Source organism: Neomonachus schauinslandi, chromosome 16 (assembly GCF_002201575.2).
Source record: "Neomonachus schauinslandi chromosome 16, ASM220157v2, whole genome shotgun sequence".
Classification (NCBI taxonomy): Eukaryota; Metazoa; Chordata; class Mammalia; order Carnivora; family Phocidae; genus Neomonachus; species Neomonachus schauinslandi.
The window spans coordinates 46,726,182-46,751,130 of NC_058418.1; the positions used below are offsets into that span (position 1 = coordinate 46,726,182).

General features: G+C 48.2%; 2 protein-coding genes across 2 annotated transcripts in view; both read left to right on the plus strand.

Annotated features, from left to right (window-relative positions):
* On the plus strand, positions 1-23,342 carry AARS1 (alanyl-tRNA synthetase 1). Its single transcript, XM_021703019.1, has 21 exons — positions 1-47; positions 3,148-3,312; positions 6,988-7,176; positions 7,409-7,554; positions 9,449-9,640; positions 10,720-10,864; positions 11,431-11,576; positions 12,187-12,295; positions 12,451-12,601; positions 13,328-13,452; positions 13,879-14,023; positions 14,884-15,062; positions 16,236-16,349; positions 17,797-18,003; positions 18,516-18,700; positions 20,054-20,162; positions 20,854-20,967; positions 21,575-21,694; positions 21,809-21,895; positions 22,329-22,442; positions 22,793-23,342. The coding sequence occupies exons 2-21, from the start codon at positions 3,169-3,171 to the stop codon at positions 22,976-22,978; spliced, it is 2,907 nt and encodes a 968-aa protein (XP_021558694.1). The 5' UTR covers positions 1-47; positions 3,148-3,168; the 3' UTR covers positions 22,979-23,342.
* A 1,258-nt stretch (positions 23,343-24,600) lies between these two features.
* Positions 24,601-24,949, plus strand: part of EXOSC6 (exosome component 6) — a 1,651-nt gene continuing 1,302 nt past the window's right edge. Inside the window, exon 1 of the mRNA XM_044922300.1 lies at positions 24,601-24,949. Within this exon, the coding sequence (XP_044778235.1) occupies positions 24,618-24,949 (332 nt within the window). The 5' untranslated portion in view covers positions 24,601-24,617.

The following is a 24,949-nucleotide window of genomic DNA, read 5'->3' on the forward strand; positions in this document are numbered from 1 at the left end:
GTCTGTTGAGACTCCTGGCGGGTGCCGCTGCGCGTCTGCGGGAACAGGTAACCTCTGGCTCAGGGTGGTGGGCTATGAGGGAAGAGTTAAGGACGGCGACCCTCGGGAGAAGCAGATGGGCCTCGGAGAGTTTTGCGGCGCCGCTAGAGCTGCTGGGTCGGGGGCCTGAAAGCGCAGCCGCCCCAGCGGGTCCCTGGGGCCAGGCTCCACGAGGCCTCTGGAACCGGGGCCTGGACTGGAACCGGGGCCTGGACTGGACTCGGGGCCGGGACAGCCGCCTGGCTACAGCGCAGCGGGAGAGAGGCATATTGTAGCCCCCTAAGGCGCCGGTGGCGGAGTGGCCGCGGGTGGCCTTGCCGAGGACCAAGACCTTGGGAGGATCACGGTTGCCATTGACTACCCGCCCAAAGCTGAGGTTTTAATCCCCCAGGGGCGGGCGAGGAGGTTGTGGGGGTTGGGGCGCGAGGGTGGTCTAGTTGGGTGTAATTCCCCTATGAGCCATTTCCTGAAGTCTTAAAACTAGCTGGTACTGGTTCAGGTTCATCTGGAAGCACTTCCCATGCCCCATCATGTTCTGCTATTACTTTTAAAGAGAGTCTGCATTTCCCGGTGTGCTTTAAGTTCGCTAACAATTTGCTATTAAAGGACCATACTAATCCTGAAATACTTATTTAGCAATCGTTGTACTAGATGTTGAAGCTGTTCCCCTATGGTGAGCAAAAGCCAGTCATGATTCTCACGGGGGTGGAACTTACAGCCTGATGGGGGAGATGGACATGGAGCAAACAGTCCAAAGGGTGTGGAAGTTATAAAGGAAGACACTTGGAGCTATGAGGAAAAAAAAAGATAGGGAGAATCTGGGATCAGGAAGGAGAAGGCTTCCTTAAATCAGTGTCTTCGGAACTGATATATCAAAATTGAGGAATTAACTAGGAAATGGGCAAGAGTCGGGTAGGGTAGACAGCTCATTTGGCAAATGAAGAGCACATTGAAAGGTTCTGCCACTGGAGCCTTAAACCCAAAGGCTGGTGTGATTCAGCCTCTGCTGGGAAGTAGAATCTCCATCCTGTCTGCCACCTTCCAGTGGATATACAATATATACAGCGTTCCAGTATATATTGAATAAATGAATTTGTGATGGTGACATGGCTTTTAAGAGTCCCTGCCTCTGTAGGGCTTATAGTAAATATATTGGATCCTTACATCATTTTGCAGTTCTTTCTATATGATTGTTTCCCCGTTGAGTGCATAGACTCATTCATCTTGGTTCCTGGCACAGTATGCATTTATATATGTTGAATGAGTAAGCAAAATGGGAGATTTACGAGTCTTTTGGAATACAGCTTATTTACCTCAGCCTGTTTAGAGGAGGAGCAGGGAACATTTTGAAACTGCTCAGATGTTGCTCAGTCAGAACTGGCACTGTACATTCATTTTTGCCACCATTAAGATTCATTGAGAGTCATGATGAGGAGGGATGTGGTGTGGCAAAGTTTCTAAAAACCCTAGCCTTGACTCCTTTGCAAGGACATAAAAGTCCTTATCTGTGGGAGTTTGGGTCTGCTCTTGGGCTCTTTCAGCCAGTGTTTCACCATCTTTTTGGCCAAAGGGCTTTGGTTTGAGTAATGAGTTGATTGAATTGTGAATTAATCATTTGAAATTGTGATTAGCCATAAATCACTGTGTATATCTTCATCTTCCTTAGAAGGGAAAAAACAACTTTGCACTAAGTGACTTGAAGTAATAGCATCCATGTTCCTTTAGTGCTTTCCAGTTTACAAGTTGCTTCCAAATAACTGATGGGTTTTGAGTCTCAAGACAGCCGGGTGGAGTAGGCAGAGTTAGATACTACTTTTTTACAAAAGAAACAGGGCTCAGTGGGTTAAGCGTCTGCCTTCCGCTCAGATCATGATCTCAGAGTTCTGGGATCGAAGCCCCACATCAGGCTCCCTGCTCAGCAGGGAGTTTGCTTCTCCCTCTGCCCCTCCCCCACACTTGTGCCCCTGTGTTCGTTCTCTCTCTCTCTCAAAAAATAAATCTTTAAAAAAAAACCCGAAAAACAAAAAAAGGAAACAAAAGGAAACAAATTTGGGACAAAGGGACTTTTTTATGGTTAGAATTGGGTCTTGAACTCTAGAGACTAATGTCAGCCAGAGGGTTCCCATTTTCCCAGTGCTGATGGCTCTATGGCACCATGCCAGTGACTGGCACCTGCCCACCAAGGGCTGTCACTTTTCTCCAACCTGCCTCTCAGGGAAATCGTAATGGATGTGAAAGGGCTTTGAAATTGTCAAGTTGTTTCATTTCCTAAATTTCTCTCTCTTCTGAACCCCTTTCTCTTTGGCTCTGAGCTGACCTCCTCAGGGTGGCTGCAACATCCTCACCTCGTAGTAACCTAATAGCTGGGAAGGTAGCAGTCAGCCTGCCAGTTGTTCTGGGGGTGCTCAGGCTAGGTGGAGGCAGGTATAGTCCTACTTGCAGGCAGTCCCTTGTATAACTAGGCCCATCCCCAGGTCCACTGCTGTTGACAGCAGCCTCCCCAAGATGGTCAGGCCAAACCTAGAGACCCTGGCTTTAGGGATAATGGGACTTTGCAAGATTCTAGGCATGTAGATGAACACAGAGCTGGAGGGGGCCTTAGAGTTCATCTCGTATGGACCCCTCCATTTGTTGGTGAGGTGAAGTGACTCCATAAGGGTTTACAGCTAGGACTGGAACCCAGGTCTCCTGAGCATCCCCCCAGCCCTAGTAGGCTTCTCTGCTGGATTGTAAACCATGAGGTTTTTATTCCCATTTCCTAATTCCTGGCCTAGGCCTTGGCACAGAGGATGCAGTGTACATCTTCATATTTTGGAATAAATGAACACATGAAGAAAACACTCCTGCTCTACTTGATGTGTTGGTGTATTGAACCTATTGAGGTTGGCATGGGAAGGAAGAACACGTGGAGCTCTTGTATGCTGGTGCAGCAAGTTTTGCTTCGATAATGATTTTAGCCTTGGATGTTACAACATAGAGGTTTTAGGATCAAACAGCTTACCAGTGTCCTGCTTTGACTTGGCCTGAGAAGCCAGGAGTCTTGTGTAATGCCTACATATCTCTTAGTTTCAGTTCCCCCTAATTTTCCTTCATTTTTTCTGTGGTTAGTTCAATAGGGTTATTTTCAAGATGGACTCGACCCTAACAGCAAGTGAAATCCGGCAGCGATTTATAGATTTCTTCAAGAGAAATGAGCACACCTATGTTCACTCATCTGCCACCATCCCATTGGATGATCCCACTTTGCTCTTTGCCAATGCGGGCATGAACCAGGTAAGGGTTTTTTCCTTTTTCTTTCCTTTTTTTTTAAGATTTTATTTATTTATTTCACAGAGAGAGACACAGGGAGAGAGGGAACACAAGCAAGGGGAGTGGGAGAGAGAGAAGCAGGCTTCCCGTGGAGCAGGGAGCCCGATGCGGGGTTCGATCCCAGGACCCTGGGATCATGACCTGAGCCAAAGGCAGACGCTCAACGACTGAACCACCCAGGCACCCCTTCTTTTTTTTAACTTTTTTTTTTTTTTTTTTTTTAAGTAAGTTCTATGCCCAGCGTGGGGCTTGAACTTATGACCCTGAGGTTCAAGAGTCACATGTCCTACTGACTCAGCCAGCCAGGTGCCCCTAGTCTGTATGAAGTTTGCCTTTATTATTCTAAGGAAAAAGCTGTGTTTTTTTAGAGTCATTGGCTAGGTTAATCTTGCTGAGCCTTGAAGAGACCTATTGACCCAGCTACCGTGATTCTCCTTCAAGTCTTCATTTTCTTTGTTTTTTTTCTAGATCTTTTTCTTTTCTTTTTTTTTAAAGATTTTATTTATTTATTTGAGAGAGAGAGAGCACAAGCAGGGGGAGCAGGAGAGGGAGAAGCAGGCTCTTCACTGAGCAGGGAGCCCAACGGGGGGCTCCATCCCAGGATTCTGATAATCATGATCTTAGCCAAAGGCAGATGCTTAATGGACTGAACCACCCAGGCACTCCCCCCCCCTTGTTTTTTTCTTTATAAAATAAGTGAGTACTTCAAGATTCTTTTCAAAGCTTTGCTTTCATTCCCATTCTGAGCCATGCACCTTTTTTGATTTTTTTAACTTTTCTATTATTTTTATTTTTTTAATTGTAAAGATTTATTTATTTAGAGAGAGAATGTGTGCGTGTGTGGGGGTGGGTGAGAGGGGTAGTGGGAGAGGAAGGGAGAATCTCAAGCAGACTCTCCGCTGAGCTTGGAACCCCACATGGGGCTTGATCCCAGGACCCTGAGATCATGACTTCAGCCAAAATCTAAGAGTCAGATGCCTAACAGACTGAGCCCCCCCCAGGTGCCCATATTGATTTTTTTTTTAAACTCTTTCTTGAAGCTTCTGCCACCAATGCCAATTTGGATCCACTACTGATGAAACTTTATTAGGATTTATGTTTGGGGCAGTTGAGCTATAAAAGATAATTTGAAAGTTTGGTTGTGATATTGAACACTGTTTATCAGGCTGATTGTGGACTGGAAGTGGATTCAGGTTACATAGTGTCTTCAGGACTTTCCTTTGGTGGTTTTCTTGGAACGCTCTTTAGCCCAGTGGACCGACTGGCCCTTAGAATGTGTCTCACTCTGCACTAAGTGATAAGTTGACATTTTCTTTTCTTTCCTGGCATAGAAAATTAGAAGCAGTGGGAACATTTTCTTTCTTTCTTTTTTTTTTTAAGACTTTTAATTTATTCGGGGCGCCTGGGTGGCTCAGTCAGTTAAGCGACTGCCTTCGGCTCAGGTCATGATCCTGGAGTCCCGGGATCGAGTCCCACATCAGGCTCCCTGCTCAGCAGGGAGTCTGCTTCTCCCTCTGACCCTCCTCCCTCTCATACTCTCTGTCTTTCATTCTCTCTCTTGCAAATAAATAAAATCTTAAAAAAAAAAAAAAAGACTTTTAATTTATTCATTAGAGAGAGAGAGAGCCAGCGAGAACTTGAGTACAGGGGAGGGTCAGAAGCAGACTCTTTGCTGAGCAGAGATCCCAGGACCCTGGGATCATGACCCGAGCCAAAGGCAGACACTTAACCAACTGAGCCACCCAGGCGCCCCAGTGGGAACATTAATAACATTAATTGTAAGTTAATAACATTAACTTACAATTATACACACGTTTTCAATTATGTGTGTGAGTCGAGTCCTTTGTCTACACCTGGAATAGGGGACACTAATTTTATGTGGACTTGCAAGGGGTTGGGTTTTTGGAACACTGGGAAGGTTCTGTTCTACTCTGGCATTCCTAGGCATGAGTTTTGTCTTCTCCCACATGTGCCGACTGTACTTGTTAGAGGAACCATGGGAGTCCAGTGTTCTAACATTCTCTGAGTAAACAGTAATTATTAGACTGTTGTGTGTCACACTTACTATGTGCCAGGCACTGTTCTCCGTCTTTTACGTAAGCTGACTCATTTAATCCTCACTCTGTATTGATGCACTGACAGCTCAAGTAAATTGCCCAAGCTGACATAGCTGGTGAATGCTGGAGTGTAGATTGGAACCCAGTAGTTGTTTGCTTAACTTTTGTGCTATACCACCTCTTAATCAGAAATACCTTGATGGGTTTTTGCTCCTTTAAAAAAAAAAAAAAGTTTAAAAATAGTATTTATTAGGCATCTGCCCTTTTTCAGGTACTATGCTAGGTACTGGATATACAAAGATAAGTAATAAAGTTTTTGCTTTTAAGGAGTTCATGGTCTAGTTTAGAACTGTCAAATGGAACTTCCACAATAATGGTAATGTTCTATAGCCGGGTGCCCAATATGGCAGCCACCAGCCATGCGTGATGGGTTTTTTTTTTAGGTTTTTAAATTATTTATTTACTTATTTAAGTAATCTCTACACCCGGCATGGGACTCGAACTTACAACCCTGAGATCGGAAGTTGCATGCTCCACTGACTGAGCCAGCCAGGCATCCCATGCATGGTTATTGAGCTAATGTGACTGAGGAACAGAATTTTTTGTTTTTAAAAAATTTTAATTAATTACTAATAATTTCATTTTAATTAATTGTACAAGTCATAGGTGACTAGTGGTTACCAAATTGGTCAGGTCTAGTGGGAAAATAAAGCAAAGTTACATAACAATGATACATCAAAGTACAACTTGATAAATCCTCAGAGCAAAATAATACCTTCTCTCTACACATCAGCCGTTCATCAAGTTGTGCTGATTTTTTTTTTTTTTTAAAGATTTTATTTATCTATTTGACAGAGAGAGACACTGCGAGAGAGGGAACACAAGCAAGGGGAGTGGGAGAGGGAGAAGCAGCTCCTGGCTGAGCAGGGAGCCCGATGCGGGGCTCGATCCCAGGACCCTGGGATCATGACCTGAGCTGAAGGCAGATGCTTAACGAATGAGCCACCCAGGTGCCCCAAGTTGTGCTGATTTTACTCCCTTAATAGATCTCAATTTTTTTTCTTCCTTATCACCATTAAGCCCGCACATCACTTTTTAAAATTTATTTATTTTCTTTTTAAGTAAGTCCTGTGCCCATCGTGGGGCTTGAACTCATGACCCTGAGATCAAGAGTTGCTTGCCCTACCGACTGAGCCATCCAGGCGCCCCAACACATCACTTTTAGAAAAAGTTCTTCGAGAAAGATGTTATAAGCCCTGACCACCAGAGACTCCTGAGGAAGCTTGGATTTCACCACATCAACCTCTGACTGTTACCACAGATCCAGCAGGTGTTTCCCTGGTACAGGTGGTGTTGCTGGCAATGGTGGGGACCGTTTGAGAACTAGGACCAGGGAGAAGCTGCTCCAAGATAGGCTGCTTCTGCTGTGGCCCCAGCAGGCCACGTGCCTCGCGAGTTCCTGTATTCCAGGCTAATTAAATCACAAACTGAACAGTTTCTGTGTGGTCTCTTCCTGCCACCATGTCTCCCCCTGATAGATCTGCAACTCTGTCAAAGCTGAAATGTTCCCTTTCTTTTTTAGTTCAAACCCATCTTTCTGAACACTATTGACCCATCTCACCCTATGGCCAAGCTGAGCAGAGCTGCCAATACCCAGAAATGCATCCGGGCTGGGGGCAAACACAATGATCTAGATGATGTGGGCAAGGATGTCTATCATCACACCTTCTTTGAGATGTTGGGTTCCTGGTCTTTTGGAGATTACTTCAAGGTAAGCTCAAAGAGGAGATCTACTAAGACTTTCTGGAAGCAGTGCCTAGCATTTGATGATTTCAGATTATGTTTTGGATGTCTTGTATAAATTGATCCTGAATTTGTCTGGGTTGATAGTGAAGATGTTATAGTTTTATATTTGTGTTCCTAGGATCTGGACTGTTTCTACTCAGACTAAATAGATTTTGGTTTGGCCACATTCCACATCTTTCTTTTTGTTCTTTTTGTAGGAATTGGCATGTAAGATGGCTCTGGAGCTTCTCACCCAAGAGTTTGGCATTCCAGTTGAGAGACTTTACGTTACTTACTTTGGTGGGGATGAAGCAGCTGGCTTAGAACCAGACCTGGAGTGCAAACAGATTTGGCAAAACCTGGGGTAAGAATGCATCTCACATGTTGAGTGTGGAGGAATGAAGTGATTTCTGACTTGGTGCCACAGTGGGGTATTAGGGCTTGGAATGCATTGCCATTTCCTGTTTTGGGCTATGCATTTTGAGGTGGAGGGGGGAGTGACTGGGAGCAATTATCCTTTGGTGCATTTGTTGCCTTTTTCTTTCTTTCTTTTTTTTTAAGAATTGTTTGAGAGAGAGTGACAGAGGTGAGTAGGGGGAGGGACAGAGGGAGAGGGAGAGAGAATCCCAAGCAGGCTCCATGATGAGCAGGGAGCCAAACACAGGGCTTGGTGATGACCTGAGCCAAAACCAAGAGTCAGACACTTAACTGACTGAGGCACCCAGGCGCCCTGTTCATTTTCTTATGCTTTTTACTTTAATTCTTAAAAAAGGCATAGCTTTTTATTACACTTAGCACAGTTTCTCTGGTTCATTCATTTATTAATTAATTACTTTTACTCTAGTAATATTATTCCAATCCAGCTTCCCCTGGTACTTGGTCTGAAACCCCTCCTTGGTTAGATTCTGTGATCTACATGTACTTGGACATTTAGAGCAGTAACACACTTGAACCTTAAATACTACTCTTGATTGGGAATCCTGTTTTGTTTTTGTTTTTTTTTAAGATTTTATTTATTTATTTGACAGAGAGAGACACAGCGAGAGAGGGAACACAAGCAGGGGGAGTGGGAGAGGGAGAAGCAGGCTTCCCGCCGAGCAGGGAGCCCAGTGTGGGGCTCGATCCCAGGACCCCGGGATCATGACCTGAGCCGAAGGCAGACGCTTAACGACTGAGCCACTCAGGCGTCCTGGGAATCCTGTTTTGCTTGGCTTCTGTATATCTGGACTCTGTTTATCCATTGTGCGCAATCTTTTCTTTTTTTTTTTCTTTTTTTTTTTTTAATTTTTTATTTATTTATTTGACAGAGAGATATCGAGAGCAGGAACACAAGCAGGGGGAGTGGGAGAGGGAGAAGCAGGCTTCCTGCCGAGCAAGGAGCCCGATGTGGGACTCGATCCCAGGACCCTGGGATCATGACCTGAGCCGAAGGCAGACGCTTAACGACTGAGCCACCCAGGCGCCCTGTGCGCAATCTTTTCTGAGTGCTGTGTTACCTAGCAGCTCTCAGCAGAGTTCAGTATTTTAGAAATAATTTTAATCTTATTAAATTCCTTTTGTTATCATTTTAAGGTGAAAAAATTGACTAAATTGGGGCATAGAAAAGTGACTTGAAATACTCAGCAGGCGTTTTAATGCTTCTAGTGTTTCCATTTTTTAAAATGAAGGAACAGGGGCCCTGGGTGGCTCAGATGGTTAAGCGTCTGCCTTCGGCTCAGGTCATGATCCCAGGGTCCTGGGATCAAGCCCCACGTCGGGCTCCTGGCTCAGCGAGAAGCCTGTTTCTCCCTCTCCCTCTGCCTCTCTCCCTCTCATGCTCTCTCTCTCTCTATCTCTATGTCTCAGATGAATAAATAAAATCTTTAAAAAAATAAATAAGTAAAATAAAAAATAAATAAAATGAAGGAACATTTACAAAGAAAATATTTGCTTAAATTCTGGTCATATTGAGCATAGATGTTTTCATTTTCATGTGTTCCTTTCTAGGCTCTATCCCTATCTTTTCCCATTTTTATTTAGTTATGATATTTTGTTTACTTATGTATATTTTATATTCTCTTATAGTCACTCCTGAGAATCCTGTCCTGCTTCTTTAGTCCCTGCTGTGCAGGCTCAGCGTTAGTCATTGCCAAGGAGGGCGCCTTTTTTTTTTTTTTTTAAATAGAAATGAATAAGGATCTCCTTTTGTAGTGGATGCAAATCTGGGCAGAATCCTTGTCAATGGTTGTAACTGGGCTTATCTTCCCTACTCTCTGCAGGCTGGATGACACCAAAATCCTCCCTGGCAACATGAAGGATAACTTCTGGGAGATGGGTGACACAGGCCCATGTGGTCCCTGCAGTGAGATCCACTATGACCGGATTGGTGGCCGGGATGCTGCACACCTCGTCAACCAGGATGACCCCAATGTGCTGGAGATTTGGAACCTTGTGTTCATCCAGTATAACAGGTGGCCTTGGGGCCCTGAACTGTTGCTGCTAATAGCAGCACCTTTCCCTAAGCCAAGTAGCGAAAGAGGAACTCAGAGCACAAGGCTATCTTCTCATCCTCGTCTTTGGGGACAGTGGAGCAGAGCTAAAGCAGGCACTAAAGGCATCAGGGGATCTTGTGGACATTATTTAGATTTTATCTCTCAGGTTTTCTTTCCCTCTGATCTCTGAGACACGGCTGGACCTAATCTTTTGTAAATTAGTTTTATTCCACATAGTACCTGCTTCAGGACTATTCCTATAATGTCATTTTTGCGGTAATTTGGACTGCGATTTTATTTTATTTGAATTTTTTAAGATTTTATTTATTTTATTTATTTGACACAGAGACAGACGGAGTGGGGGAGAGAGGGAGAGAGAATCTGAAGCAGACTCCTCACTGAGTGCAGATCCTGATGCGGGGCTCAATCCCACAACTATGAGATCATGACCTAAGCCGAAACCGGGAGTCGGATGCTTAACCAGCTGAGCCACCCAGGCACCCCTATGGACTGCGATTTTAAAGCTCATTTCCAGGACGCCTGGGTGGCTCAGTTGGGCTGGGAGCCTGCTTCCCCCTCTGCCTGCCATTCCCCCTGCTCGTTCTTTCTCCCTCTCTCTCTGTCAAATAAATAAAGTCTTTTAAAAAATTATTTAAAAAAAACTCATTTGCTTGAGGCTTGCCTCACTTTTTTTTTTTTTTTTTTAAGATTTTATTTATTTGAGTGAGAGAGCACAAGTGGGAGGGAACAGCAGAGGCAGAGGGAGAAGCAGACTCCCTACTAAGCAGGAAGCCCAATACGGGGCTCCATCCCAGGACTCTGGGGTCATGACCTGAGCCGAAGGCAGATGCTTAACCAACTGAGCCTGCCTCACTCTTTAATAGGCCCCAGAGTACTTCATCCCTTTTCCCCTCCACTCTCCTCCCACCAAATCAGGCAGAGGCAGATGACAAATAGTCAGAGCCTGTAATCTGTGCTACATAGCCGAGTTTTAACCAGTGGAAAAAGGTGGCACTTAGAGTCCTTGTTTCAACTTCCTCTTTCTCTGGATCCTGCAGGGAAGGCGATGGCATTTTGAAACCTCTTCCTAAGAAAAGCATTGACACAGGGATGGGTCTGGAGCGACTGGTGTCGGTACTGCAGAATAAGATGTCCAACTATGACACTGACCTTTTTGTTCCTTACTTCGAAGCCATTCAGAAGGTACTGGTCCTATTGCAAACATTGCAGACGTCTGGAGGTTTCTAGGTTGGACTCTTAGCAATACTGTCAAAGATAAAATAATCCTATCTTTGTCAGCTAAGGGTATCTGTGACTATCTGTCAGTTTAATTGTTTTGTTTTGTTTTTTTTAAAGATTTTATTTATTTATTTGACACAGCGAGAGAGGGAACACAAGCAGGGGGAGTGGGAGAGGGAGAAGCAGGCTTCCCGCCGAGCAGGGAGCCCAACGCGGGGCTCGATCCCAGGACCCCGGGATCATGACCTGAGCCGAAGGCAGACGCTTAACGACTGAGCCACCCAGGTGCCCCTGTCAGTTTAATTGTTAATAATCTAAGAGGCTCTTGAGCACAAGGCACTGTGGTTTGTTGAGTGCAGGGACCTGACTGGAGGCTCTTTACTCTTGCTGTCCCCTTTCTTGGTGTTAAAAGATCTGGCAAGAGGGTCATCCTGCCCCCCATGCCTGCTCAGTCCTCTTGGAATCTTCTAGGGCAAGGCAGTGTCAGAAGGGTGCTTCCTAATGAGCTGTCTCCTGGTTTTTATCTGTAGGGCACAGGTGCCCGGCCATACGCTGGGAAAGTTGGTGCTGATGATGCCGATGGGATCGATATGGCCTATCGGGTACTGGCTGACCATGCCCGGACCATCACCGTGGCATTGGCCGATGGTGGCCGACCTGACAACACAGGGCGGGGGTAAGTCTGTTACACACGGGGCAGGGTTAGGACTGCCACTGTGAGTTTGATGACTCTCTGTGGAACTTAAAGCCATTCTTTATTCTTGTTTTCTTTGTCTTTTAGGTGGTTGGAGGGATCCCTATATTTTTTTAGGGATTAAGAGAGTTTTAGCTTGGGTTACAGAGTTCCACTATAGTAAATCTTTGCTGCTAAGTACAAGATAAATTAGAGATTGTATTTTAGGTTGTCTGGTAGGATATTGGCAGGGTGGGATGGGGTAGATACTGATTAGCCCTGGGTAATTTTATTACTGATAGGCAGGACCTGGGATTTGGGTCATCAGCCATCTGGGCTGAACTTGCCTCCATCTCTGGGTCAGCAGGATGTGGTAGAAAAACAAACCAGGGTTACCCTTGATGCATATTTGTGGGTATATTCCTGAGTTTTCTGCTGGGATTAATGTTAATGACCTCTGGGGCTCACAAAAAGGTCTTAGGATAAAAGAAAGTCTCTGAAAGAGAAAGACAAAAAGCTGGTCATGTTGCTTTGGGGAGAATTCCAAAAGCCCTATTACAAAATGCCTAGCTGGGAAGGTTGTCTAGAGGAGGTGGTCTTCTGCCTGTTTCAGGTATGTGTTGAGACGGATTCTCCGCCGGGCTGTTCGATATTCCCATGAGAAACTCAATGCCAGCAGGGGGTTCTTTGCCACGTTAGTAGATGTTGTCGTCCAGTCCTTGGTAGGTGTATCTCCCTGCTTAACTTCTGTTCTCCTAATGCACGTAGCTTAGAGGGATGGGGTGGGAGTTAGCATACTGTTAATGAGAGTTTTTAGGGGGGTCATGGAATGGTCCCTGTCTTCATTGAGCCCACGTCTCTGTTTCCCCTTTGGCAGGGAGATGCATTTCCTGAGCTGAAGAAGGACCCAGATATGGTGAAGGACATCATTAATGAAGAAGAAGTGCAGTTTCTCAAGACTCTCAGCAGAGGGCGCCGCATCTTGGACCGGAAAATACAGAGCCTGGGAGATTGTAAAACCATTCCTGGTAAGGACCGGTTTGTTCCTTTCTTCATCCAGGCTGGTTCATCTTTCCAGAAGAGGCAAGCCCTTTTTCAAAATTGACAGTGGAGTCCCGTGTCTCCCAAGGGCTAAGGATAGCTTGGTTATACTGCTTTTGGTATAAAATGGGGTTTATAGTAAAATTGTAAAAGTAATATGTTATTGTGGTAAAGTATTTAAATAACACAGAAGTTAAAAATGAAGATTCTCTTTCCTAAACTCATTTCTCAGAGGTAACAGTTCTTAAGAGTTTGTTGTATAACTACTCAGGGCTTTTTTCTATTTGCATACACATGTATGTAAGGGCCTGTGTATGTGTTTTCCAGCAAAAATGGGAATATATGGTATATAGTGTTGTGCAACTTGGCTTTTTTTCTTTTTTGTTTTTTCTAGACTGGAAAATTCCAGAAAAAAATTTTTTTTAATTTGTATTGCAGTATAATGAACAAGGGGAAAACCTGATGAATTTCCACAAACTGAACACACTTGTGTTCCGATTAAGAAACAGAACTTTACCAGGAGACCTCTTGTACTTCCTCCAGGTCAATTCTGAAAGAGTTGATGGATTTTCTGGACAAGTGAACAGAATCAATATTAACTTGCCTTGTCTCCAGTTCCTTCTGTCACTGCCAGCTTCCTTTGGGAGGGGCTTGGGGTGGCAAAGGACGGGACTTCCTGTGTCATTCTTACACAGTTCCTTTGTGCTGTGTAGGGGACACTGCTTGGCTCCTCTATGACACCTATGGGTTTCCAGTGGATCTCACTGGACTGATTGCTGAAGAGAAGGGCCTGGTGGTGGATATGGATGGATTTGAAGAGGAGAGGAAACTGGCCCAGGTAAAGAATTTGGGGAGTGAGCAGGAAACCCAACACCAAACAAGGCAGGACTTGGCAGCAAAGAACAAGAGTTTCCTTCCATTAAAGTCTTTGGAATTCTATTTTTCCCAAGACCAGTGAGTGTCAAGCAGGGGCAGTTTGGCCCCAGGGGATATTTGGCAGTAATGTATGAAGTTATTTTTTGGTTTTCACAGCTGAGGGTGGGATGCCACCAGCATTAAGTGGGTAGAGGTCAAGGATGCTGCTTAACATCCTACAGTGGACAGCCTCCTAGAACAAAGAATTAACCTGGCCCCAAATGTTGGTAGTGCTGAGACTGAAAAACTGCTCTAGAGCTTTTTATTGGGCTTAGTTTAGCAATTTGGAGTCCTTCAGAATTCTTTTTCCCACATTAGGATAACTTTTGGTTTTTTCTCTTACTGGCAGCTGAAATCACAGGGCAAGGGAGCTGGTGGGGAAGACCTCATTATGCTGGACATTTATGCTATTGAAGAGCTCCGGGAGAAGGGTCTGGAAGCAACAAACGATTCCCCAAAATATAATTACCATTCAGACTCCAGCGGGAGCTACGGTACGTTCATGTGTTACTGTGCGTACCTCGGCTGAGTCTCCAGATTAGGAACCTGGGGTGTTTGACAGAGCCTCTCCTGGAGTGCTGTGGAGTCATGTTCTGTAATTTTATACTTCTAGAGACCCAGGGCAACTAATTTTCTACCTCTTCATTTTGGAATAATTATAGATTCATAGGACGTTGTGAAAAAACTTAGGGACAGTCTTCGTACTCTTTACCCAGTTACCCTAATTGTAACACCTTTCAGGAAACCAGGAAATTGGCATTGATACAATGTTCAGTGGCTGTTGAATTTTGCATCAGGATAGCGGCAGTCTAGGGGTGCCTGGCTGGCTTGGTAGATCATGTAACTGTTGATCTTGGGGTCATGAGTTCAAGTCCCACACTGGGTACAGAGATTACTTAATTTAAATAAGTAAATTAAAGTTAAGAATCAAAAGAAAGAAACAGGCAATACGTGTTTTCGCTTCTTCGCTTCAGCAGAGATCCCTGAATCTATCCAAGCAAGCCCACAAAATGAGTACATTCTTTGTGAATTGACCTTGGAAGTAGGGAATGTATTACTACTCCTAAATACTTCTCAGATTTGCTAGGTTACTGTTCAATAGCTCAGAGATAGAGTGGCCAGAACTGTCCCAGTGATGTGAAAGTCTCCCCTGGAAAGCCTCTCGGTCCCAAGGTCACTCTGCTGACTGTTAACATTCCCTGCTGTTAAGCCTTTTTGTGGAGTCTAATGGTCTTGCTTGCAAAATAAAATTAGACAATTAAGACCTAAGGAGAGTTTGAGAAATCGAATCCAGCAGATGAAGACCACGAATGTGTGAAGGAAGTCATTGACCCTACTTTCCCCTTCTGTGCAGCCTTCGAGAGCACAGTGGCTGCAGTGCTGGCCCTGCGCAGGGATAAGATGTTTGTGGAAGAAGTGTCCACGGGCCAGGAGTGTGGCGTGGTGCTGGACAAGACCTGTTTCTATGCTGAGCAAGGCGGGCAGACCTATGATGAAGGCTACCTGGTGAAGGTTGAGGACAACAGTGAAGATGTGAGCCGGCAGTTCATCCTTGTTAGCCAGGGATGGGCACGTCCAACAGAGGGCCGGGCCTGGCCTGGGGTAGCTTTTCTGGCTCCTCACACTCTTGGCCTTGGGGAGCAGACGTAACCGATCTTTGGGTGTGGTCCATCGTCAGTGTTTCTGAGGCCAAGGGAGCTGCGTCTTGTACCACTGATCCCACTGCCTTTAGGTCCCACTTAGCAGGATCCCTGCGGTCGGGCTGCACTGGTTGATCCTGGATTCCTCCAGGCTTTCCTCATTAACAAGAAGAGGTAGCTCTCTGGAGGGCAGACTTCCTTGCAGAAGCCTCAGCCTCTAGCTTTGCCATTGCTGACTCTGTGATCTTGGATGAGTTACCTTGTCTCATGGGCTTCAGGTTCCTTACGATGGTTTTAAATTCCCTAAGATGCTCCTTAAGGGAACGTCTGTGTTTCTGTGTATATTACATATGCATATATTTGTACACATATAAAGTGGTCTGTATATTTAATGGTAAATAGCTATGGTTAAACTGTAAAAATGAAACCGTTATTTTACCAGGAAAAGTGAGTTTATTGGGAAATTGCAGAAAATTGCCAATTTGGGACATGCAAGCTATGGCAAAACCACAGGCAAGTCCAGCAAAGGAAGGAGAGGGACTGACATTTCATGGAGAAGGAGGAGGAGGAAGTTGGGAGGGGTTGTTTTAAAGGAAAGTCCCTCGGAGAAAATCACAATTCTGGGGTGATGATGGTTTCTCATTGGCTGAGTTGCAGGGGTAGTTGATTTCTTCTAGGAAAGATGCAGTGTGCATCTTTCCTTGTTAGGGCCTGTACTTGATGGTTCTTTCCTGTTGAGATTCTGCTTGGTTCTGTACTTGACAATTCTTTCTGAAATTGACTACTGCTCCTGCTGGAGCTTCCCCTTCTAGCCACCGGGCTCCATGTCAGTGTGGTTCCTTTTTATTAATTTTCAGTGGATAATGGTGCATGTATACATATACAATAACTATAATGGTATTAATGGTATAATGTATGTATAAGGGTATACACACACACTAGTAAGGAGGGGCTTAGAGAATGTAATATGTATATATAAAGAGAGGATATCATAGATATACACACATATATGTATATATATATCTGGGTTTATTTACATATTGTTCTCCTCCTGGACTCCTCTTAGAAAACAGAGTTCACAGTGAAGAACGCTCAGGTGCGAGGAGGGTATGTGCTGCACATAGGGACCATCTACGGCAGCCTGAGAGTTGGGGACCAGGTCTGGCTGTTTATTGACGAGGTGAGTTATGTTATGCTGCTTGGCACTGGACCTGGTTAGTAATCCTCTCCTTTTTTAATTTAAATATCAGCTTTATCGAGGTATAGTTGACATATAAAATTCCAAGATATTTCAAGTGTAGGTCATGGTGACTTGATACACGTTATGAAAAGAATTCATCTCCTTTGGCTTTAAATTGGTCCAGTCATGATTGTAACTCCTAAGTGAAATTGTGAATAGATAGAATATTCTTTTTTTTTTTTTTTAAAGATTTTATTTATTTATTTGAGAGAGAGAATGAGAGACAGCACGAGAGGGAAGCGGGTCAGAGGGAGAAGCAGACCCCCCGCTGAGCAGGGAGCCCGATGTGGGACTCGATCCCGGGACTCCAGGATCATGACCTGAGCCGAAGGCAGTTGCTTAACCAACTGAGCCACCCAGGCGCCCCTAGAATATTCTAGGTCTGATGCAGGAGAACATTTTATGAGGGGTGCAACTGTGAGTTACTAAATGGATATGTTCTCAAGTCAGATGCCGTGATTTTATTTTATTCTACTTATTTATTTTAAGTAACCTACACCCAGCGTGGGGCTCAAACTCATAACCCTGAAATCAGGATTCACCAGCTCTTCCATCTGAGCCAGCCAGGTGCCCCAGATGACAGTGACTTTAGTTGAGATTTATAGACTCGTCTCATGGATCGCCTTTCTCCAGATTAACCGTGAATACTTCTTCAGGAGTCCGGGGTCCTGTATTAATTAAGAAATAGGTTCTGTTCATGTGAACGAGCTCCAAATAACAATAGCTTAAAACAAGGTAGAAATGTGTTTCTCAAAGTCCAAGCTGATACAGAGGCTCTGCCCCACCAAGTCGTAGGCCCCAGCTTTTCCTTGCTTGTTTTTCTATCCTCATTCCTGGGGTGTTGCCCTTGATTTCATAGTCCAAGAAGGTAGCCACTGGATCCATTTCTAGGCCAGGAGTTGACAAACTTTTTTGTTTGTTTTTGGAAAGTTCCAGATAGTAAATACTTTTGGTTTTGTGATCCATACCATTTCAATCACAACCTCTCATGTTGTAGATAATATATATACCTCTCATGTTGTAAATAATATATAAACACATGGGTATGGCTGTGTTCCAATAAACCCGTTCATAAAAATGGACAAAAGGCTGGATTTTGGCCCACAGGCCATAATTTGCCAACTCTTATTTCTTATTCTAGGCAGTGGGAAAGAGGAAGGGGAAGGCATGTTCCTTCCCTTTTAAGGGTGTGTATCACATCTGCTCACAACCCACTGACCAGAATGTAGTCAGATGGCCACAATTAGCTACAAGGGAAGCAGGGAAATGTAGCCCTTATTCCGGGCAGCCACATGTCCAGCTTAAAATTCTAGCAGTCGGGAAGGAGAGAGCAGGTGTTGGGGGATGACTGGCAGACCTCTCCACCAGCCGTCCCTGCCTTTCACAGGCTCGACGGAGGCCCATCATGAGCAACCACACAGCCACACACATCCTGAACTTCGCTCTGCGCTCCGTGCTTGGGGAAGCTGACCAGAGAGGCTCCCTGGTTGCTCCTGACCGCCTTCGGTTTGACTTCACTGCCAAGGGAGCCATGTCCACCCAGCAGATCAAGAAGGCTGAAGAGATTGCCAATGGGATGATTGAGGCAGCCAAGGTAGGTCGGATTGTGCGTCAGCCCTTGGGTCGTGAGCCCCGCTCCTTCCTGCACCGGCACTTCTCTCCGTGGAGCCTTCTCTTCAGTCCTGATGCTCTTCCTCATTGGACCACATCCTGCCGAGCACACAGATTTGTTTGAAGCAGTGATTCTCAACTGCACGGGGAGTAGGGAGTGGTGGCATCCCGTGGAGGGGCCTTAGGGCCTCTGGGGAGGGAGCGGAGGGAGGTCTTTGCTCCACTCCCTCCAGAGCTCTTCTGGTTCTGTCTTCTTCACATGTAGCGCATCCATATAAGATTTGGCTCGCAGTTTAGCAAAATAATTGGAAATTTCTATTTTGATCTCCCTGACTTGACATGTGGTGCCTTATTTCAGGAGGCTCAGGGCACGTGATGAGAGCTAGGACTAGAAACCAGAGTCCTGCCTGTAAGACTGGGCTGCCTCTGCCACTTCCTCCTGCACCTCCAGAGAAGATCCTTTCCCAGCTGTTTTCTGTCTTTTTTCCCTGGCAGCCTGTCTACACCCAGGATTGTCCCCTGGCAGCAGCTAAAGCCATCCAGGGCCTACGGGCTGTGTTTGATGAAACCTATCCTGACCCTGTGCGAGTCGTCTCCATTGGGGTCCCAGTGTCCGAGCTGTTGGATGACCCCTCTGGCCCTGCTGGCTCGCTCACTTCTGTTGAGTTCTGTGGGGGAACGTGAGTACATCAGGGGGAGCAGTGGATGGATTCGCTTTTTGTTAATTTGGTGCTCTCCTGGGAGGATGTGAGTAATAGGCTAGACCCACTCTTATTTTTCTAAGGTCGAAATGAAGTTCTCAGAAATATACTTCCCAGACAATATTCCCAAGGACTTTAGGGTCCTGTGCTCCTGTCAGACCCCTTGGTGTCCGACATTGACATTTCCTAGGTTTGTGATGAAATATTCTTCCTAGGACGGGGAAAAGCATGATCTTAACATTTAGTTCATGGTTGCTTGCTCTTGTGTCCTGGGCTGATCTGAGAAGAAGGCCTGTGAATTCAGGATTCAGGAAGGCCGTGGAGCACTCACCAAGCTCCTGAGCTGGTCCTAGCCTTTCTCCATTCCTGGGGATTCATGAACCCCGTTGTCTCAGGGCCTCTGTGTCAGGCCCCACAGCACACCCAGCTCAGGTTGGCTTGCAAGAGCCACTTGTTTCTTCCAACTTGGAGTCGTCTGTAGCCCTTGGGGTCATTTTGGGATGGTGTGGTGGCCTGGGACGTTCCTGCTTGCAGGGGAATCTTGTTGAGAAGAACATTCTTAAGGCCATGGTAGAGCCCATCCAGGGCCTCCTGCAAGCAGCAGGCAGGGAACAGGTGCATGTGTGGAGGATGGGGTAGGGATCTAGGGCACCACATTCCTGGCCTCCCTCTGCCCAGCTGAATTGGGCTTTCACCTGAGTCCCACTCTGCCTTATTAATGCCTCTTTCTACCTTCTTGAGAGCACAGGAAGCTGCTTGCAAAGCCTTTACACCACTCTCACAGTGACTGAAAGTTAATGAGCTTTTGAGGTTCTCTGAGCGCCTGGGGAATAAAACCTTTTTACAGGATTGTGGTGAGATTTTAAAGGTAATCCTTGGATATTCTCAGCTAGTGGCAGGGACAGAAGAATATAGTTTCTGTTCCAAAGAGGACCAGAAATAGGAATGAACGTAGAGCCTGCCGGCAGGAACGTTCTGTTGCGCATTAAGGATAACAAAGCACTTTTGTTTGATCTCATTTGAGTTTCACAGTAGTCCCGTGAGGGAGACTTCTCCGCATTTTATACATGAGAACACTGAAGCTCAGAAAGGTGGTGTTTTGCTCAGTGTCAGTGTGTTCTCAGCCCCAGCTAGGCTTTCTCTCACTTTCCTGGGCTTCCTGGCCTGAGTCCTCCCCTGAAATCCACGTGAAGGGCCTCTTCCCACCGTCCCCTTGAGGGAGCTTCCCGGAACTTCAGAGACCTCAGGCCCTCACCACGGGCTCCCGGGCGTGGTAAGGACCAGGGTGTGTGGGCCCTCTTGTCACCGTGGACTTTGTGCTCTGCCATTCAGGCACCTGCGGAATTCAAGTCACGCGGGAGCTTTTGTGATTGTGAGTGAAGAAGCTATTGCCAAGGGCATCCGGAGGATTGTTGCCGTCACAGGGGCCGAAGCCCAGAAGGTGAGCGTGGCAGTTTGTGGCTTGTGGCTTATTTGAACAAGGCAGGAGGAGCGCAGTCTGTGAACCTGGAGTGTAGACGGTTCCGTAGCTGCTGCGCTCAGAATTGGAAGTACAGTGCTGCCCCCGAACTGTCCTCCAGGGACCCCCCTACCTGTCAGAAGAGAGCCGCCACCGCACAGGACTGCTTAGCTGTACTGTGTTTAATCTTTAAAAATATATGTAAATTCTGTTATTGACCCCATCATCTATCTGTCTCTAGGAGGGCAAGGCATAATTTGGCTGTAGCTTCCAGTGCCCCCGGCATTCACGTCTCCCTGGGGGTACATGCCTAGTTCAAGACACACAGTGTATGGGGATAGTTGCCCCGGGGTGGGGACTGTGGCTGGGGCCTGAGGGCTGCTGAGGCTTGAGGATCGATCATTTCGTTGGGGTGAGAAGGGCTGCTGACTTGGGGGTTCTTGGTTATCCCCTGAGCCTGAGGTAGTGCAGCCTTTCCGCTGGTCAGATGTGTGAGGAGGGTGCTCCTTCCTGGGGCATGAGGCGGCCAACACTTGCTCCCTGAAGGCAGAGAAACTTCTGGTGACTTGGGGGTGTGTTGTTCCATAACCTGCCTTCAGTACTTGCCACAGTTTACAGATAGCACTGAAGCTGAAAGTTACCTGACCAGGTTTACAACTCTGTCCCTCTCCAGGCCCTCAGGAAAGCAGAGAGCTTGAAGAACACTCTCGTTGTCACAGAGGCCAAAGTGAAGGCCCAGACTGCGCCAAATAAGGATGTGCAGAGGGAGATCGCTGACCTTGGTGAGGTAGGGGCGGCCTCCCGGGATTCTCAGGCCCTGCTCGGGGCTGATACATCAGACACGCCCTGAAGAAGTCTCAGGTCCTGGTTCTCAGTGCAGTGGCTCTTTGAACTGACTTCTGTTGTCTGGCAGCCTTGCAAAGGGGGCTCTGTGGATCCTGGTCTGCGGACCCCTGGAATCTGCTTGCTGCCCCCACTGCCGATGGCAGGGCCTATTGTAAGCAGGAGTGGGCACCAGTGTTGAGGGGGTTGAGGGAAGGGGTGCCCACTGTGTCCAGGCCTTCTCATCTCTCATGTCTGTTAATATGTGGAGGCTTCCCGAGAGCCCATCATAGGCTGTGTTCACTGCCTGGTAGGGACCAGCTCTTACAGGGGGTCCCAGCTCTCTCTGTCTGCCCCTTTCTCTCTCGCCCTAATTGGTACAGCTGCCGTAGTTGCTCATAGAGTGGTCTCCAGGCTACTGGATACCTTCTTGTTTTTTGTTTTCTCTTTCCTTCTGGATACTGGTCAGGGAACACTTTGGTGTTCAAAGCCAGAAGGGTGGGATAGGCTTGGGCCTCATATCCTAGCTCCTTGTGGTCTGGATTCTAGTGGTATTCTGGTTCTGGTTCCAGGCCCTGGCCACTGCGGTCATCCCCCAGTGGCAGAAGGATGAATTCCGGGAGGATCTCAAATCCCTGAAGAAGATCATGGATGACCTAGACCGGGCTAGTAAAGCCGATGTCCAGAAGCGAGTGAGTGCTGCCATGCTGGTGGCTGGAAGGGAGTCCGAGGACTCACCCAGCGGAGACTGTGTGGTGAGCTGTCTGGGCCTTTGACCTGAGCCTCTCTTCTGGATTTCCTTGCAGGTGTTGGAGAAGACAAAGCAGCTCATTGACAGCAACCCCAACCAGCCCCTTGTCATCTTGGAGATGGAGAGCGGTGCCTCAGCCAAGGCAACCGGGGGGGGGGGCTGGGTGGGGGGACTGGGACTCCACGTGCCACTCTGTGCCTGTCCACTGCTTGTCTCCTCTTGGGACCTCAGCCCTCTGGTGGCTGAAGTGTGAGCTTTGTGGCTCTGAGTGGAGTGGTGGAGTGGTAGTGTGAGGGCCCACTCTCTGGGGTTGAGGTTAGGCTGAGCCATGGAGGGATCTGGTGGCTGGAGAGCTACAGCTCCTGGGGATGGAAGACAAACCTCAGAGCTGGAGTGTGGGCAGGGCCTTGTGCTTGGGTCCTCTTCCCCGTACAGTCTCCTGGGACCAGCACCTGCTCTTAGAAGGGGGAGGGTGGCAGGGGGTGCTCAGAGAACTGGGCTCTGCAGACTCGCTGCATGGTGGAGAGCATGGCTCCCCTTCCCCAGGCCTGGCCTGACAGCAGCTTTCCCCACAGGCCCTGAATGAAGCCTTGAAGCTCTTCAAGACGCATTCCCCTCAGACCTCTGCCATGCTCTTCACGGTGGACAATGAAGCTGGCAAGATAACGTGCCTGTGTCAAGTCCCCCAGGTCAGAATACCCTGCAGCTCTGTGCCCGTGGGGAGTGGGTGTTGGAAGCTTGGTGGTTCTTACAGTTGTTTGCCAAGACCCTTTTGAGTGTGCAGCCAGTTAGAAACAGCCATCCTCCTGGCCCCGTTTGTCACCTCCTCCGGCACCCCCACTCTCAGGCCCTCTCCTTGGACACGTTTCACTGTGGTGATACCTGGCTTGGCGACTCCATGTGCCTCAGCCCTGGCGGCAGCACCCAGGAGGGCAGGAGTGGGGCTCTGTGGCTCCCCCATCCTTTTTCATTTCGTCCCCTCTCCATGTCTTCCTCAGTCTCGTCTTCTGTCCTGACTCCCACTTCTCCTGTCTTCCAGAATGCAGCCAACAGGGGCCTGAAAGCCAGTGAGTGGGTGCAGCAGGTGTCAGGCCTGATGGACGGCAAAGGTGGTGGCAAAGATGTGTCTGCTCAGGCCACAGGCAAGAATGTGGGCTGCCTGCAGGAGGCCCTGCAGCTGGCCACTTCCTTTGCCCAGCTCCGCCTGGGAGATGTGAAGAACTGAGGGGTAGGGGCAGCTTCCGCTGGGAAGCAGCCTGCCTTCACCCGATGCATCCGTCCAGCCAGCTCTCCATCTGCCACGAGGACTTTGGGATCTTGGGACCCTTAAAAACCCCCGCCTGTCCTCCTAACCCAGCAGTAACTGGAACTCACTCACCTGGGAGCTGGCCTATGACTCATGGCACACATTACATTTCTGCCCTAAGCCCTACACACCAGCGCCATTGTCTAAAACCACTACCCCAGGATTGCTGTTTATCATCGTCCTGCTCGTGTCTGTAGATAAGAGTTCTTTGCGGGCCTGAGGGTCTGGGTCTGTAGGGAGGGATCCTTTTTGCTGCAGAGAATAAAAGGACTCTGTGCAATACCCGATGACGCCATGTGTTCTCTTAACCACCCGCCTCCCGTACGAGCCCCCACTTGACAGCCTGTGGCTCCCACTGGCTTCGGCTTGCGGTCTGCACCAAGTCCAGCTCCAGACTCCTGAACTTTGGGAATAGCCACTGGGATTACCTGAAGACATCGGTGGAGGTGGCCCATAGAATGGGGAATTGGGGGGGTGAGATGGAGAGAAGCACTGAACAGAAGATGGGCCGTGGGGTTACTGGAAGCAGTTCCTAGGGGAAGCTCTGCATTTCTTAGGCCTGTGTCCCTCCTCCCCTGCCTCGTGATGTTGAGTGGTCTGGGGGAGGTCAGAGGTTTTCTCTGCTGCAGGGGGTACTTCAGGTGCAGTAGTTGCCTACGCCCACCCCTTTGACCCATCATTCCTGGCTTCCTGACCTGAAGATGAAGGGTGAGGTTTGGGACCTGCCTGGTCCTGAGTCCTTCATTCAGATCTGAAGACAGCTGGGTTTGGAAACCGTGTGTGGGGGAGGTTTAAAGGTACTGCTTGCTTGTGCTGGCTCTGGCTGATTTCACGTTTGCTGGGTACAAGAGGTGGCTGTGGGGCCCAGGTCACTCGGTGCCGCTGACTCGGAAGGAGGGGGAAAGTGGGTCTGTGCTGGGAGAAGCCGCAGAGGCTAGCTGTCACCAGCCTGGGGGTGAGGGACTGTCCCGGCTTGCAGTGAGAGAAGCATGCAGGGGGAGGGTCCTGAGGACCTGGCTTCAACAAACACATGCCAGGTGAGGACCCCCAGGGGTACAAAGAATACACAATCCAGTGCAGCAGAGAGGCCGTTTCATCCATCAACAAGCATTACGCCAGCCAGGGCACTGATGATGGCAGGAAAACAAAAGGCCATTGCCTTCTTGGGGGAAGGCAGAGGGGAACATGTATGAGAAAGTCACGCATATAAGTGCAAAATTAAAATAATTACAACCTACACAAGTGAAAGGACAAAGACATACGGCCTGGGATTGCTCTGGCCCGAGAGGCTAGAGGTTAGCCAGGCCGGCCCAGCTCCCACTTCTGCAGGCCACCCAGGCCGTCCATCCTTCATCCATCGAGATCCCAAGAGTCCTTGCTGCGGCCCCGGGGCTCGGCTGCGCTCGCTATTCTCCCTCCAGGAAGGCAGGGGGCGGTGCGGCACCGCCTGCCGCTATCCCGACAGCCCTCGCGCGGGCGCGCGGCTTTAAGCGAGCGGAAGAACAGGCGCGCGAGGCCGGGTCGGCGGGCGGAAGCGGCTCGCACGCCAGGCGCCGCCATGCCCGGGGACCATCGCCGCATCCGCGGGCCCGAGGAGTCGCAGCCGCCGCAGCTGTACGCGGCCGACAAGGATGAGGCGCCCGCCGCCCGCGACCCGACGCGGCTGCGGCCCGTGTACGCGCGCGCAGGGCTGCTGAGCCAGGCCAAGGGCTCGGCCTACCTGGAGGCGGGAGGCACCAAGGTGCTGTGCGCCGTGTCCGGCCCGCGGCAGGCCGAGGGCAGCGAGCGCGGTGGCGGCCCGGCCGGAGCGGGCGGCGAGGCCCCGGCCGCGCTGCGCGGCCGCCTGCTCTGCGACTTCCGCCGCGCGCCCTTCTCCGGCCGCCGGCGCCG